Source organism: Propithecus coquereli, unplaced genomic scaffold (genome assembly GCF_000956105.1).
Source record: "Propithecus coquereli isolate 6110/MARCELLA unplaced genomic scaffold, Pcoq_1.0 Scaffold26, whole genome shotgun sequence".
NCBI lineage: Eukaryota > Metazoa > Chordata > Mammalia > Primates > Indriidae > Propithecus > Propithecus coquereli.
The window spans coordinates 2505750-2521904 of NW_012148174.1; the positions used below are offsets into that span (position 1 = coordinate 2505750).

At 48.6% G+C, this 16155-nt stretch overlaps 2 protein-coding genes across 2 annotated transcripts in view; both read right to left on the reverse strand.

Annotated features, from left to right (window-relative positions):
* The window catches only part of SCD5 (stearoyl-CoA desaturase 5), a 76225-nt gene extending 71953 nt beyond the window's left edge, over positions 1-4272 (reverse strand). Inside the window, exon 1 of the mRNA XM_012647145.1 lies at positions 4116-4272. Coding sequence (XP_012502599.1) covers positions 4116-4272 — 157 coding nt within the window. The remainder of the gene's footprint in view (positions 1-4115) is intronic.
* Positions 4273-12012: 7740 nt separating this feature from the next.
* The window catches only part of SEC31A (SEC31 homolog A (S. cerevisiae)), a 113846-nt gene continuing 109703 nt past the window's right edge, over positions 12013-16155 (reverse strand). Inside the window, exons 20-21 of the mRNA XM_012647146.1 lie at positions 14329-14400; positions 12013-12606 (exon numbers count right to left, since the gene is read on the reverse strand). Of these exons, the coding sequence (XP_012502600.1) occupies positions 12427-12606; positions 14329-14400 (252 nt within the window). The 3' untranslated portion in view covers positions 12013-12426. The remainder of the gene's footprint in view (positions 12607-14328; positions 14401-16155) is intronic.

Sequence of the window (16155 nt, forward strand, 5' to 3'; positions counted from 1 at the left end):
AAAAAGATTCTTAGCTACAAAACAGTCATCTTTTGGAAGGAAATAGAAGGAAGATGGAATGAAAGAGAAGGGGATGAGAAAGGGAGGAGGTACAAAAGGGATTTGTTTTCAAATCTTTGGGAACTTGGAGAAAGAGCTCTTATTTCCAACGCCAAAGCTAATATTTTCATGCAAGAGAGGCAATGAAGCCAAGTTCTGTGCCAGCTTTGTGGAATTTATTGTGCCGTAAGAAGGGCTTTTTTTTCCCCCTCTGCTATTATAAAGACCCAGTATTAGGACCAATAATAATAACAGCAGCTAATAATTACTTAACATCAACCAAAGGTCAGGCACTGTGCTAACTGATTTTACATATATTATCTAATTTAATTCTCACAACTTGATGAACAAGTAACAGTAATACATCCATTTTAAAGGTGAGAAAACTGAGGCTCAGAGACGTTCATTTGTCCAAGGCCACTAGAAGAGCGAGGATTCACATTCAGATCTGCCTCTCCACCGAGCCTTGCTCACTCTAGAAACCTGGAGGCAGGACAGAAGTCCATGGCCAAGCATTCTCGGGACTCTTCAGCAACGGGAGGACCTTGATGGAAAAGAAGCGCGACCCTACAAAGACATCGTGACCAGCCCAGGTTATGAACGCAGGCTGCCGACGCATGACAGAGGCTCACCTCTGAGCAGATCTCAGACTTGCCCGGCGGATCAGTGCCTCCCAAACCCAGCTTCTCCTGACCTCCCCACCCCCCACAGAATCTCTGCCACTTCTCAGGTCCTTGTCACAGGCGGAATCCCACTCAGGGTGTCCAGGTGCCCCGGCAACCAGAAGGGCACCAGGGAAGCTGTGTCTGCCTGGACAATGGCCACATGTGCCCTGGGGCCAGCTAGAAGGACGGTTGACCCATCGGAGAAAGCAGGGCAAGTTACCGCTTTTCATGCCTGGCACTGTCACCGAAGTTGCCTCGTAAGGGAAAAAACCATGACATCTCCATGGGGCACATTTAGGGGACTCGGATGACATTTAGGGAGAAACTAGAAAAGGCGGTGATGTTTCTGGGAGTCCACAGCCAGACGCCTGGAGACAGTCAGGGGAAAGCTCCACGGGAAGCAGCCCCAGGACTGTCACCTCAGTGCCATGACTGCTGGTGCCACTGCCTGCTCTGTGCCTCTCGGGGCATTGGCTAACTGTCCCCTTGGCCAGAAACCCTCAAAGCAGACACTTCTGTGAGCTTAAGCCTTCAGGCGAAGATGTTCCCTCTAGCTGGAGTTTGCTTTCTGTTCTTGAAACTCGTAAAGCCATCCCCGAGGAGCCGGGACCCCTGGAGCATTCTGCGCTGCCAGCCCGCCCACTGGAAAGCCGGGAGGCCAGGAAGGGAAGCACTTGCTCCGCCCCAGGGAGAGTCGCTGGTGGGAGGGGGAGGCAGCGGACTAAACTCGGTGGATCTTTCCTGGGTGACATTTCACCCCACGCAAATTACTCTGCAGGCTGCGCACCTAACACGTTGCTGCGTGGATGCCTCTCGGTTCCAGGGCAGCCTCACCTGGGGCGGAGACCGGCGGGCGGTGGGTGGGCTAAGCCCATCTCCTTGACAGCTCAGGTGTCTACAGCGGACGAGCACCCATGGGGGACGAACTTGGCTCTCGTGCTAGACGGAACCAGCGGGGCGGGGTGCGAAAGGGCCCCAGTGAGGGGAGGCCTGTGGGTCGAGGCTCCAGGGCTTTAACTGAGAATCACCCTCGGTTCTGGGTCCCCTGGTCCCTCCAGGGGTTCCATGGGGCCCAGCCAGCAGTGCCACTTAGCTGGTCCCTCCCTGTCCCTCATTTCTTCCCTTGAAAGCCACCTATCAGATAGCATCCGTTGTCGGGAATGTTTCTAAGTCACAATTCTGGAACTTAAAACTACAACGTCTGCTCTTTTTCTTTCTTTTAAGGGAGGCAATGAAGGCAGATGAAGAGCAGCAAAGGCAGGGGTTTGGGTGGGAGGTGCAAGGACGGGGGTTGGCATCGTCACCCCCAAAGGGGAAACCAGACTCTCGGAGTGCCTTGATGTCTCCCTGGAAGCTACAGGAGGGGTTTGGGGCCTCAGCAGGTGTCCTCGGGCCGAGGTCTTTCAGAACAAAGATTCCATCTTCGCCACAGAGAGCACTCTGGACAGGGCAGAGGCGACTGGCAAAGCCGAGCGGCAGGGCCTTGTCCCGCGGCTCCCGGTCCAGTGCCAGAGTCTCGGCGCTCGGGGTCTGCCGGGAGTGGAGCCTGCGGAGCTCCAGGCATGTAAGACAATATTTTCAGTGCTCACTTTTCCCTGAATGCTCTCTGAACACCGCAGCTATTAAAGATAAACCCCACGGCCAGGCGCGGTGGCTCACGCCTGTCATCCTAGCATTCTGGGAGGCCGAGGCGGGCGGATTGTTTGAGCTCAGGAGTTCGAAACCAGCCTGAGCAAGACCGAGACCCCGTCTCTACTAAAATTAGAAAGAAATTAATTGGACAACTAAAAATATATACATAGAAAAAATTAGCCGGGCCTGTAGTCCCAGCTACTCGGGAGGCTGAGGCAGGAGGATCGCTTGAGCCCAGGAGTCTGAGGCTGCTGTGAGCTAGGCTGACGCCACGGCACTCTAGCCCGGGCAACACAGTGAGACTCTGTCTCAAAAAAAAAGATAAACCCCAGCCCCCTAGAAGCCAGCGAGCTCTGAAGTCCAGGGCATGGCTGGGCTCTGGGAGCCGCGGGAGAGGAGCTGCAGGCAGGCGCGGGAGCCCGTCCATCCAGCAGTGGCTGAACCTCCCGCAATCTCATCATGTGGAGATGAGGGAAGGAGGACGACGGATGGGAAATTAAACCAACACAAAAAGGCAGTGGAGGACGTGCATTGGGGGGGTGAGGCAGGAGAATACCCAGAGCTCTGGGGGGCTTCAAAGGCTTGAGGGATTGGCAGACACCTGCCCTCTCGCCATCCCTCACGCCCGCTGTGCCCATCCTGAGCCGCACCCGCAGAGGTCCCCCCGTTCTGGACCAGTTCGCCTCAGCGGCAGGGGCTGCAGGCTCAAAGCAAGGCTTGGACCCTGTCATCTCGCCAGGCCTTCAAAGAAGCAGCTTTGTGTGCAGAGGTCTTTATCACGACCGTTTTTTCTTTCCCCTTCCCCTCTGCAAATAAAAGTAGGCTGTGTTTCTCCCGCCCCATCTCCCTTCCTGGCAGATGTGGGAAACAAGAGCTGCAAGGCCCCTGGACTACCTGGCGGGATTCCCAGCCCGGCGCATCCGCACCTGTGGCTTTTGTCCCGGCTGCTGCCGCCAAAGACGGAGCCCAAACCAGTTACGGGGCCGGGGCAGCCCGCGAGGCGGTTCAGAGAGCAGCCCCCGGCGCTCTCGCGCTCCCTGCCGGCCGGCAAGGGTGGGCTGCAAGCAGGGAGGAGGGCGGGTCGGCCGCAGGCGCGGGACAGGCCCCGCCGGCCCGGTGGGGGCAGGGCTGGGGGCGGCGCGCGGCCACCGTCGCAGGTCCGCGCTGGGGCAGAGCGCTCTGGCGCCGGGCTCGGTTTGCTCGGGGGGAACCTTCTGCGGCCGGAGAGCTGCAAGCGGGCATCGACGATCTCGGAGCAAACAGGGCCCGGGGCCTCGGAGAGGCAGGCAGGGACCCGGTTCTTCCACCCGGTGCGCAAAGACCGCGCCTCAGTCCTGTGCCGCGTCTCTCCTCCCTCCCTTTCTCGCCCTCACCTGGGCCCCCGGGTGTGCGGCTCGCGGAGGAGACGGGGAGGGGGAGGGAGAGCCCCCGGGACATGCACGGGCGACACCACCCTCCGGCCTGTGCCCCTCCCCGGAGCCCGATTTCGCCGGTGCCCAGCCCGGGCCTCTCCCCTCGCGCGCCTCTGCGCACCGCGGTGGCGCCGCAGGACTCCGCGCCCCGCTCTCCAGCGCGATCCGGCAGATGCGCTTCCTCGGGCCGGCCGCAGGGGGAGCCGCACTTGCAAATGCCCGACGGAAACACCTGCCCGCCGCGCGGGGCGGGGGCTGGACGGCGCGGGGCTGGACGGCGCGGGGCTGGACGGCGCGGGGCGGGGGCGCGCGGGGCGGGGGCTGGACGGCGCGGGCTGGACGGCGCGGGGCCGGGGCGCGGACTCACCCCAGAGCAGCGTGAGCGGCTGGGCGTCGGGGATGAGCGCCAGCGAGTACACGGCGCCCAGGTGCAGCAGGCTCATCAGCACCACGTTCCTCCAGACGATGCGCTGCCCCTGCGAGCCCGCGAGCCCGGCGCGCGCCTCCTCCGCGGGGCCCGGCATGGCTGGAGCGGGGCCGCGGCGCGGGAGCTCCGGGCGGGGGCGGCGGCCTCTGCCTTTGGGGGCTTCTCGCACCCCGAGCCCTCCTCGCGGCCCCCTGCCCGGCTCCTCCTCTCCTGCCCGGCGGCCGGCGTCTGTCGCTGAGGTGCCGCCCGCGCCGCTGCCCGGCCGACTCCGCGGCGAGGAGGAGGAGGAGGAGGAGGAGGAGGAGGCGAGCGCGCGCGGCCGGCGGGCGTGGGGGGCGGGAGGAGAGCCCTGCCTAGCGACAGCCAATCAGCGCCGCCCGTGGGGCTCTTAAAGAGAAAGGCGCCCCTCGGCCTCGGCCCCCTCGGCGTGCCCGGCGCGACCCGCAGCCCGCGGGGCAGGAGGTGGCAGCGGCGCCGGGCTGGAGGCTGCGGGCGAGCAGGAGGTGGCTCCGGGGACCCGCAGCCTGCAGAGCGGCTCGCAGCGCTTCTGCTGGTCTCCAGAAATACCTTTCTCAGACCATCCCTTCCGAGACGCTTTTTGTCTTTTTTTGATCTTCTCAAGCCACAGGCCACCTGGGTTGGAGAATTTTTAATGCTCGCCTGGAGTCGCAACGCAAGTGAAGGCCAGTTCGAGGATGAAAGTCCCCGTGTCTGCAGGGAGTGACTCCTTGGGCCAGTGGCGGGATGGAGCGCAGCCGCTCAACTCTTAATTAGGCCGCTGTGCATGACCCAGGCACACAGTAGGCGCTCAATCAGTGCTTGTTAGGTGATGCACACATGGTTTGTGGCCAACGGTGCCCTGCCCGCCGCAGCTCTGTTTATGGTAGATTCTTGCTAACTGGCGCACTTTGCAAAGTGCACCGTGTCCTCCTCAGCCCTCGGAGATGGAGCAGTACCTTAAAGTCAGTGCCACTGAGAACTGGGCTTCAGAAAAAATCATCCAGAACGTTCCAAGGAAAATTAACTTGTGAAAAATGTGTGTCTGCCCATTGCTCCCTTCCTAAAGCAGATGATTTTAAGAGCTCTCCAGAGAGGGCCCTAGTTGCACAGAAAATGTAAAGAGGCTGAGCTCAGGCAGGTGTGGCTGCACCCCCTGCAGGTAGGCAGCAGAAGGAAAAGGGCCCAGGACGGGAAGCCAGGGGCTCTGAGTTCTAGTTTTAGCTTCCTGTGACCCAACTCAGCTTTCTAGGCACAAATTTCCTTACCTGAGAAGCAGAGCTAGTCTCCACTCTTCCTCCCAGCTTGCAAATTGTATGAATGGGAGTTTGAAGGGATGCTATTACGTTGACCAAAAAAGCTAATTTTGGGATTAACCATTGTTAGGAATCCTTTCCGGAATTCCAGGAGAGGGAAAAAAAATCACGAAGAATGGACTGCAGGAAAGGGCCATACATGAGCGTCTTACTGTTAGCAGACCTGAGCCAGTCCAATCGGCCCATAAAACACGTCGAATTTAGAACTGAAGCGAAGTATGTGGAGCCAGGGCCACTGAGCCGGTGTCGTGGTTTTGCTTCAGGCAGAGTTGAAATGATAGAAGGAAAGGAAATTTGCCAAGGATCCAGATAAATGTCGGGGCTGCATAATGACCAGTGAGACAACAGAGTGCGAAACCGGAGGGTGTGAATTCCGTCAGCCTGCTCAGCCTGTGATTTATAATGAACCACTTTTTCTTCTCACGCTCCCTGTGATCCCCACGCCCACCAGACCCGCATGCTCCCTGTGGCCCTTCGGTTCAGACTGTCCTTTCTCTCTGGGTAATTGTAAGGACTCGCTCCACCCTCATTCTAACCGTCCAGTCATTTGTTTGGCATTTATTGGACACCTGCTGTGTCCCAGGACTAGCGTGCATGGGGGCTACAAGGCTAAATAAGGTATGGCCCCTGCCCTAAAGCAGCTTCTGGATAGGAGCAAAGATTGATCAAGCAAGTATAACCCCTGGGCTAGGACCTTGGAAGGGCAGGAAGGTTCAGTCCATTATCAGAAAAAAATATTCTTTTTATTAGGCATCAAACATACATACAAGGAGTCCAGGGGAAGCAGCGAAATAGTTCTTTACTTGCCCCCCCCCAGCACCCGGTACCTTATCTGTCAGATAAGCTGCTCTATCTTGAGCGAACATCTTCCTCTCTTCCCTCCGGGGGGTCAGACTGGGTTGGGCCAGTCATCTCAGCTGGCTGTCCTCAAGGTGAAGAGGATGCTTTTGCGTGTTGAGGGAGGAGAGACGTGCTCTTTCGGCTTTTCAGATCCTGCCTGTAAAAGGACGGCTGAACAAAGCAGCTCGTTCCAGGTCCAGCCTCAGAGGGAAACCTCTACAAGATACACTCTTGCTAATCATGACCGTTCCCTATTTAGTGAGTTTTGCCATCAGGACCAATGTCTCTGTTCTCTATCGTGTTAAAGACCCTGGGATGTTTCTGTGGCTTGTGAACCTCAGCTGCGGATGAGTACTCAGCTCATTCCAGGGTGGAGGAAAACGGGACGGTAACCCTTATCCGGTCAAACAAATAATTACCCACGATGTGATAAGAGCCGTGACAGTGGTATAGGCGAGATAACGTGGAAGCACAAAGAAGGGAATTGTTAGTTCACACTAGAGGCAGGGAGGAGGGAGAGCGGTATCTGGGTGAGAATTGTTTCAAAAATACGTAATCGTGGTAAAATACATGTTACCTAAAATTTATCATCTTAACAAGTTTTAAGTGTACAGTCCAGGAGTGTTAAGCGTATTCACATTATTGTGCAACCAATCTCCAGAACTTTGTCATCTTGCGAAACTGAAACTTTATACCCATTAAACGCTCCATTTCAACCTCCCTCTAGCCTGGGCAGTCACCCTGCTACTTTGTTTCAATGAGTTTGACTACTCTAGATACCTCATTTAAGTGAAATCACACAGGATTTGTCTTTTGTGACTGGTTTATTTCACTTAGCATCATGTTTTCAAGGCTCATCCAGGTTATAGCCTGTGTTAGAATTTGCTTCCTTTTAAAAGCCAAATAATACTCCCTTGTATGTGTATGGATTTTATTTGTCTATTAATCTACTGATGGACACGTCGGTTGCTTCCACCTTTTGGCCACTGTGAATAATGCTGCTATGAACATGGGTGTACAAATATCTCTTTCAGAGCCTCTTTCCATTATTCTGGACATACATACCCAGAAGTGGTATTGCTGGATCTTATGGCAATTCTGTGTTTAATTGTTTGAGGAACTACCATACTGTTTTCTATAGTGGCTGCACCATTTTACACTTCCAGTAATAGTGTGGAAGGGTTCCAATTTCTCCACATCCTCACCAATGCTTATTTTCTGTTTTTTAGATACCAGCTATCCTGATGAGTATGGAGTGATATCTCATTGTAGTTTTGATTGCACTTCCTTAATAATTAGTGGTATAGAGCAGCAGTCCCCAACCTTTTTGGCACCAGGAACCAGTTTCGTGGAAGACAATTTTTCCATGGGGGTGGGGGAAAGGCGGAGCTCAGGCAGTGATACCAGTAATAGGAGCGCTGTAAATGCAGGTGACAGATGGTGGCTCACTTGCTTGCCTCCGCTCACCTCCTGCTGTGTGCCCCCACCCCCTTCCTTTCATGGAAGACAATTTTTCCATTGACCATGGAGTGGAGGGGTGGGTGGCTGAGCTCTGCCGCCCAGCCGCTAACAGGCGGCAGACCCATACCAGTCTGCTGCCCGTGGGGTTGGAGACTGCAGGTATAGAGCATCTTTTCGCATGCGTTTTGGTCACGTGTATACGCTCTTTGGAGAAATGTCTGTTCAAGTCCTTTGCCTATATTTAAATCAAGTTTTTGTTGTTGTTATTGAGTTGTAGGAGTTCTTCATACATTCTGGATATTAACCTCTTATCAGATACATGATTTGCAAATATTTTCTTCCATTTTGTAGGTTGCCTTTTCACTCTGTTGTGTCCTTTGATGCACACAAGTTTCAAATTTTGATGTAGTCCAGTTTACCTATTTTTACTTTTGTTGTCTATACTTTTGGTGTCATATCCATGAAATCATTGCCAAATCCAATGTCATGAAGCTTTTCCTCTGTTTTCTTTTAAGAGTTTTACAGTTTCTACTCTTACATGTAGGTCTTTGATACATTTTGAGTTAAGTTTTGTATATTGTTTAAGGTAAACACCCAACTCCAATCTTTAGCATATGCATATCCAGTTTTCCTAGCACTATTTCTCGAAGAGATTATCCTTTCCCCACTGAATGGGTTTGGCACTCCTGTTGAAGATCAGTTGACCAGATATAGGAGGGTTTTTTTCCTGGACTCTCTATTTTATTCCATTGGTCTATATGTTTGTCTTTATGCCAGTACCACACTGTTTTGATTACTGTAGCTTCGTAGTAAGTTTTGAAATCAAGAGGTTTGAGAGCTCCAGCTTTGTTTTTCTTTGTCAAGATTGTTTCGTCTACTCAGGGTCCATTGAGATTTCATGTGAATTTTAGGATGGATTTTTCTAGTTCTGCCAAAAATGCTGTTGGAATTTTGATAGGGATTGCAGTAAATCTGTAAATCATTCAAGTAGTTTATTTCCATCTTAATGATGTTAAGTCTTCTAATCTGTGAACATGGGATGTCTTCCATTTATTTGTGTCTCCTTCAATTTCTTTTAGCAACACTTTGTAGCTTTCGGTATACGAGTCTTTTGCCTCATTGGTTAAGTTTACTGGGTAAGAATATTGAAGGATTGTTTTCTAATAAAAATATAATGAGGGGCCACAAATTCGAACACACGTGTAATTTAGAACTTTCTAGTAGCTACATTAAAAAAGTAGAAACAGAATAAACTTTAAAAATATATTTTATATAACTCAATATATCCAAAATATTATTTTATCAATATAAAATTATTGAGATATTTTACACTTTTTTCATATTATGTCTTCACAATTCAATGTTTCTACTTACAACACAGCCCACCTTAATTCAGATTAACCACACATTCTCAGCAGCCACACCTGGCTGATGGTTACCATTTTGGACAGTACGGTTTTGAGGGAAGAGTAGTTACCAGACAAAGAAATGGCAGAGGGAATTCCAGGCAGAGAAAACAGTGTGAGCCAAGTTTCTGCAATCGGCATTCAGGGGCGTGTGTGGAATGTCTGAAGTGAAAGTGGGGAGACGTGGGGGGGAAGCTGAAATGCCACGCCGTGGGCAGCCTGTCAGGCAGGAGGGTGTCCCGAGCGCCACGTCCATAGAGCTGTGTGGGGGGAGGCACGCAAGGCTCTGTGCAGCGTGATGACGTGATCAGGTTTGCGCTGCAGGAGGACCGCTCTAGAAGAGGTGTGGGGAAGGGTGGATTGGGGCAGGGACAGGCATGAAGATTGTTTAGGACACGATTTTGAGGGTGTGTTGAGCAATGGTGAGGGCAAAGGTGCAGTTGCTGGAGAACAGTAAGTGGGGGGAGGGCATAAGCCAGAGAGGCTTAAAGGGAAGAATCAACAGGATTTGATGCTGGATTAAACATAAAAGAGCAGGTAGAAAAACCCAGATTCCTTCTGGGTTTCTGGTGTGGGTATTCACGTGAAAGATAATGTCACTCATCGAAGTATTAAATCTGTGTTTATTTCCTCTTTTGTAAAGTGGGGATCATACCACCTACCTTACAGTATTCCTGTGGCGACTACAGTTAACATCCATACAGTAATTAGAACAGCGCCTGGCATGGAGTCAGGAATTCCCAAGTATTAATTATCATTATCACCGTAGATCATCACAATCGTCATTTTTGAGATAGGGACTGAAGGAATGGGCGCAAGTTAAAGCAGAAAAGCAAGTCCTGTGTTAGACACCCAAGTGCGACTGCTGGGTAGGCTTCTGAACACGCAGGCCCGGGGCTCGGCAGAACGTCCAGGCCGGGGGTGACTGTTCAGTCGCGGTTCAATACGGTAAACCCACGGCAGCAGTCGGCCAGCGAAGGGAAGAAGGAGGAGGGCTGAGGATGGAGTCCTGGTGAACCAGCGTTTGTGAGTCTGGCCAGTGTTGTGGACGGAGAGGGACAATGAGAGAGACGGGAGAACGAGCAGAGCGTGGGGAGCAGCGTTCACGACGTGGAATATCACGGAAAGGTCGGGAAAGAGAGGGAACGAGGAGCCCACTGTGCGGAGAGGTTGTCGCTGACGTCTGCTGGGGCCCTTCCAGTAAGAGATGGGAACAGACCTCACACGGGAGAGTGTAAGGACGAGGAGGAGGAGACAAGCAGAGAACACACATGTGAACTGATCTTTCTAGAAGCTCAGCAGTAAAGAGGGTGTAGTTTAGGGAAAAAGGGGAGAAAATAGCCCGAAACAACCAAATACCTCCTACAGATCACAGCAGGGAAGAGTTACAGAACCAGGGCTCCAGACTGGAGGGAACCTTGGTGGTAACAGTGAAAAGCTACCGGGAGCTTATTTTATCCCAACTGCTGTAAATCGTGTCCTCAGGAGGGACAGTATGGAAAAGCACTCGTCTGGGAGTCGAGGAACTGGGTTCCAGTGTCTTCTCCGCCACCCACCGTTGGTCAAGTCATGTCACCTCCTTCTCCCTTCTTTCCCCCTCTGTAAAATGAGGGGTAGGACTAGATCTCTCACTTCGCTTCAGCTCTGAAAGGCGCTTTCCACCGTGTCTTTGTGTATTACCTTTAAGTCTTCAGAAGGAATCAAAAATAAATTTTGGTGAGCACCACATCTTTGAAGAAAGAGGACAAACAACTCAGGCCTGTTTCTATTTGGATAACTTTCTTCCTCTTGTGGAGCTAGTTTGTCAATCTGGAGAAAAATCAACGCAGCACTCTCCTCGGCTGGAAACGAACGAGCAGGCATTTCAGAGAGACTGTGACGTGAGGACTTGGCATAAATGTATTTGCTTGGCCCTGAGTTCCTTAAGGAGTGAGTCTTCCGCATTGATAATCTCTAGATCCCTGAAATCAACCTTTCTGCACAGCCGTTCCCCACATGGAGAATAGGCTGCCTTGCAGGGATTGCACAGGACACACCACGAACTAGTCTTTCTTCCAGTGCTGCAAATCTGGGTCATCCTTTCCGACATTCCTGAGCTCTATTTACACACTCCCCTTCCCTGCCGGAGAACAGCAGGGGCTTTTGCCTTTTAAGAGCAGCCTGTGGCCACTGACCCAGCGGGAAGAGAAAGAGGTCATTGGAACAGAGACAACAGCAGCGGCTAATGCGGAGAAATAAATAAGAACTTCTCTCCAGTTGTCTGCCCCGGGGAACCAAAATAAGGATCCTGAAAGAAAACGGGGTGGGCGTTCCTGGGGGGAGGGGAGCTGGGGAGCTGGAAGAGTTTGTGGGTAAAAGATTATAATAAAATTATATAATAAAATTATATAATAAAATTACTTGACAGAAAAACTGGCTGAAAAATGTCTGGCTTTGATTCAGAAGGCTGACTGAAATTAAAGTTTTCTTTCTGAACTTTAAACCTCAAAGTTGCAGGCAATTTTTTTTTTTAAATGGGTGAACAAATTTCTCACTGTAAAATGTAGACAATTCAATCTTAAAACTCAAAATAGAATACTGAAAACGTTTGTTAATAGAAAAAAGCTCAATGCCTTCTACCCAATGAAAATGCCCAGTTTTTCCCTATATACATTTAAAGCAAGTAATCCTATTTTTCATTAATATTTGCTAAAACCCATGTAGCAGCTTGTAGATGTAGCTATTTGTTCAAGACCAGGGCGAAGCCAAAGACATAAAAAATAGGGATTAAACTAAATTGCGAACCGCTGTTTAAAAAAAGACCGCAAACACATAAAATAGGATTACACACTTTAATCTGATTGACGTGGAGGAAGCAGGGAAGACGTGAAAGAAATTTAGTTTTAGCTCTGCCTTATGCACAACCAGATGCTCCCTTTCTAAAAAGTATACTGAGGTTTTAAAAACCGTATCTTATCAGAATGCTTCAGGAAACCATACCATGTGTAATCCAGGAAATACACTACTTGCAGAGTAGGAAAATCATCATGGGCAACCAAGACTAAAACAAAAAGAAAGCACCAGGGTTTTGAGCAGTTCTAAGGTGAGTATATCTGCAGAAATAGTGTAAATGCTCTTGACTGGCTGCTACGGAAACATGCTAATGAGGATTGGTCCATGTTTTATCATTTTTTTTTTTAAAGATGTTTCTTTGGAAAGATGGCAATATTGAATGGGAGTGAAGCTGTGCTTTTAGACACCGAGCTTATTGGCCTGGGTGAGAACAACTTTGAGAACAGGCATGAAAGCAGAGGTCTCACTGAAGTTGCTGGTGCTCACTATGTGGGTGTGGATGGTCAATCCTTCCGAGTAGTTCCGTGTTTCAATGCTCCTGGCAATGCTGTGTAAGCCACTGGTGATTGTTGGTGAAAGCTGAAATAAAGGTAGAACCAAGAGAGAGAATTAAATTAAGGGAGGATTTCCCGTGAGACCCTCTATAAATACAGATATTTAAATGGAACTTGAAAAAAATATATAAAAATATATAAGCCATTTAGCATTTCTAGAAATAGTTTCTTGGATTGAGCAACAGTTATCAAGCAGAACCATGAAAAAATGATTTACGTAAAAGAAGTTATTTGTGAATTATACACGTATAACAGACTAGGTATTTTCTTATAGAAAAGCAGCCAGATTTCCTTCCCCAAACTGAAACGCTAACGTCTCTCTCCATTTAAGAACTTTAATTCTTCAATTATTTTAGATGGAGCCTCATATCTTTCAAAATTTTTCCTATGCACATGAAGGAGATTAAAGTTTCTTAATCATATCTCAAAGTGAGGACCCTGTTTACTTTAAACCTCATCTACCACAGAGACCCTGATCTTTTGCTCCACTGCTGTTAGTAGGGCAACAGGCATGACCAAGTTCTCCACTTAGCAATTGTTAACTGCCTTGTACCATCTCTTAAAATCACAAAACCTGTAGTTTTTCCCATGTGATTATCTGCCATATGTGTCCCATGCTTAAGAGAGAAGACTTTATTTTAGATCCATCCATGGACCACACTGCTTGCACGGTTATACCGACTTTCTTTAGTTTGGTTCTCATGAGAGAAATGATCATTTTTATCTGAAGAAACTGGGTGTGGGGAATGGGGTAGAGGAACACTGAAATGCAACAATATAAGAAGAAACTCCCAGTTCTTTTTCTCCTCACCTATCCTAGTGCTTTCATTAATCAAACAAGACAATTTTGAAAGGAATGGAGAGGTGGGGCGGGAGAACAGACACAGTGGCCGACTCCTTGCTGCTAGCTATCTTCACAGTCACGGCACTTCAACCTGCTCGTCTTGTGGCAACATTTGGCTTTGCTTTTGTGTAACAGGTGTTCCAGAATAGAACGATCAGGATTCTTAGACCATGGGAAAGATTACAGATTTCATCTCTGGAAAAGAGAATCTGCCTACTCTCTGATTTCCTGATACATGGGCCATACAAAATGAACAGCAGAAGGTCAGTTACCTCGGGGCCAGTACAGGCAAGCTTGTGCTTCTACTCTTTGTTATGAGAAGCAATAAAATTTCTTTTCTCTCTTTCTCTCTCTCTCTCTCTTTTTTATAAACAGGGTCTTCCTCTATTGCCCAGGCTGGAGTGCAGTGGAGTGTGATCATTGCTTACTGTAATCTTGAACTCCTAGGTTCAAGCAGTACTCCTGCCTCAGCCTCCCGAGTAGCTGGGACTACAGGCATGCGCCACCACACCTGGCTAATTTTTTAAAAAATTTTTTGTAGAGACAAGGTATTCCCAGGCTGGTCTCAAACTCCTGGCCTCAAGCAATCCTCTCACCTTGACCTTCCCAAGGGCCGGGACTATAGGCGGGAGCCAGTGTACCTGGCCTCTCTCTCCCTTCCTCCCGCCCTCCTTCTCTCTCTCTCCCTCTCAGACAGACACACATGTACACATACTTTGCCTTATTCCCTCATCCCGATGAATGAGATTTATGATGTGGACAGTTAGAGCAAAGCCCATTCAGTAACTGTCACAACAATTTTGCCCCCAACCATACTAAACGAGAGTGTTGATGAGACATTTATTTTACTAGCAACTAAGAATAAATGATTATCATAAATCCTCTGTTTTCCCCCAAACTTACTGTCTGTTCCCTAAGTTTATCATATAGAAACTCCAAACGTTTGCTGGCATCATCTAGCTTCCTCTTGGTTTGCTGCAGGAGGAAAAACAAATGTTATATCTGAACGTTAACTTTTATCCAAAGAACTTGCTCTATCTCATTATATAAAACATTACACTCAAGATGTTAGACAGCTTCATTTTATAAAGAAATGAAGGTAACTATGACTAAGAAACTTGAACAGATTATTAGAACAGAGGCCAGTAACCTATTAAGGGTGGTGTGGGATGGGGAGAGGACGAGACTTCCTTCCTGTGTACAAACTAGAGGACGGGTTAGATTCCACGTGAACTGCAGACTCACGACAAGGTGTGTGCGTGTGCGACCGCGCTATATTCACAAGCACCGGAAGGCAGCAGTGGGTCAGTGTGCCGCAGAAAAGAAGGTCTAAGGACAGCTGTTGTAGACTATGGGAGCTAAAAGGCAAACATATAGAACTGTGGAATCTTGTACTAACTTTTAAAAAATGCTACTTATATACAGGCAGTCCTGGGATTACAAACGAGATACATTCTAAGAACATTTTTAGGTCAGATTTGTATGTAAGTCGGATCCCTCATGAACAGTCCATATACGTATGGTGCTACTACCACTAATAATAACAATACTCCAATGGCACGTATGCAGTAATAACATAGTGTAATACTGTAATAATAGCAATATCCCTGTATTGTAATAGTAAGTTACAAAAACTATTGTGCTTTCTTTTAATTTAAACAAACAGAACATGAAAACAAACTCATACAAAAAGTTCAGATAGGAGAAATTTCAAAAAAGAATATTAAAGCTTAACATTCACCTAATGTTGCATCAACAACACGCTAACAGGAATGTTTCGCTTATTTTAATCTTCTAACCAAATCAATGATAACTCTTCCCATTTCAATAATTCATCTACGATGCTGCTTAGTAATAATTGATGCTTTCCTTGGAACACTGCCTTTCACATGTTCCATTATTCTCACTTTATCCTTTACAATTGTCCCAGCAGTTCAGTGACTGCAGCCTAATGCTTTCCCAGTGAATGAAGGCGTCTGGCCTTTCCCCGAACGCTTTATCGTTCCTACTTTTGTTTCCATTGTAATCATCTCTTCATTTTGCTGCAGGCTCACCTGGACTTGCAGTGTTTGTTTAAATTAAAAGAAAGCACAATAGTTTTTGTAACTTACTATTACAATACAGGGGTATTGCTATTATTACAGTATTATGTTATTACCACATACACACCATTGGAGTATTGTTATTATTAGTGGTAGTAGCACTGTATATGGACTGTTCATCAGGGATCCGACTACATACAAATCTGACCTAAAGATGTTCTGACTTTCACTTTGGAAGGATGGTCATGAGGGAAGCACAGACTCACAAAATCAGATAAAAAAGCTGAGACAAAAGTGATACTGTGCATAAGTGACAATATAAACGATGAGACCAGCTGCTGGCGTACAGATGCTGGCCAAAAAACTGCTTATGCCCTGTGCAAGTCTGTGCACCTGCGTGGAAGAAACTAGTTCCTGAATTATTAATGTAATCATTGAATTATAAATTATCCTTACGGGGAGCCTTGGGAACCCATTTGTAAGTACAGAACGCTGTAAGTTGGGTCGTCTGTCACATGGGGACTGACTATACTTAGTTGTATGTGGTATGTTTAATCCTGCCTGTTTCTAAGCCTTTAAAGCACCAAGAAAAAAAGAGAAAATTATCTTCTGGCAATTTAAGATTATTGAGAGTAGTAAAATAGGTTCTTAAATCAAAAAGTTTTTTTCAAGAGAACTATAAATCACC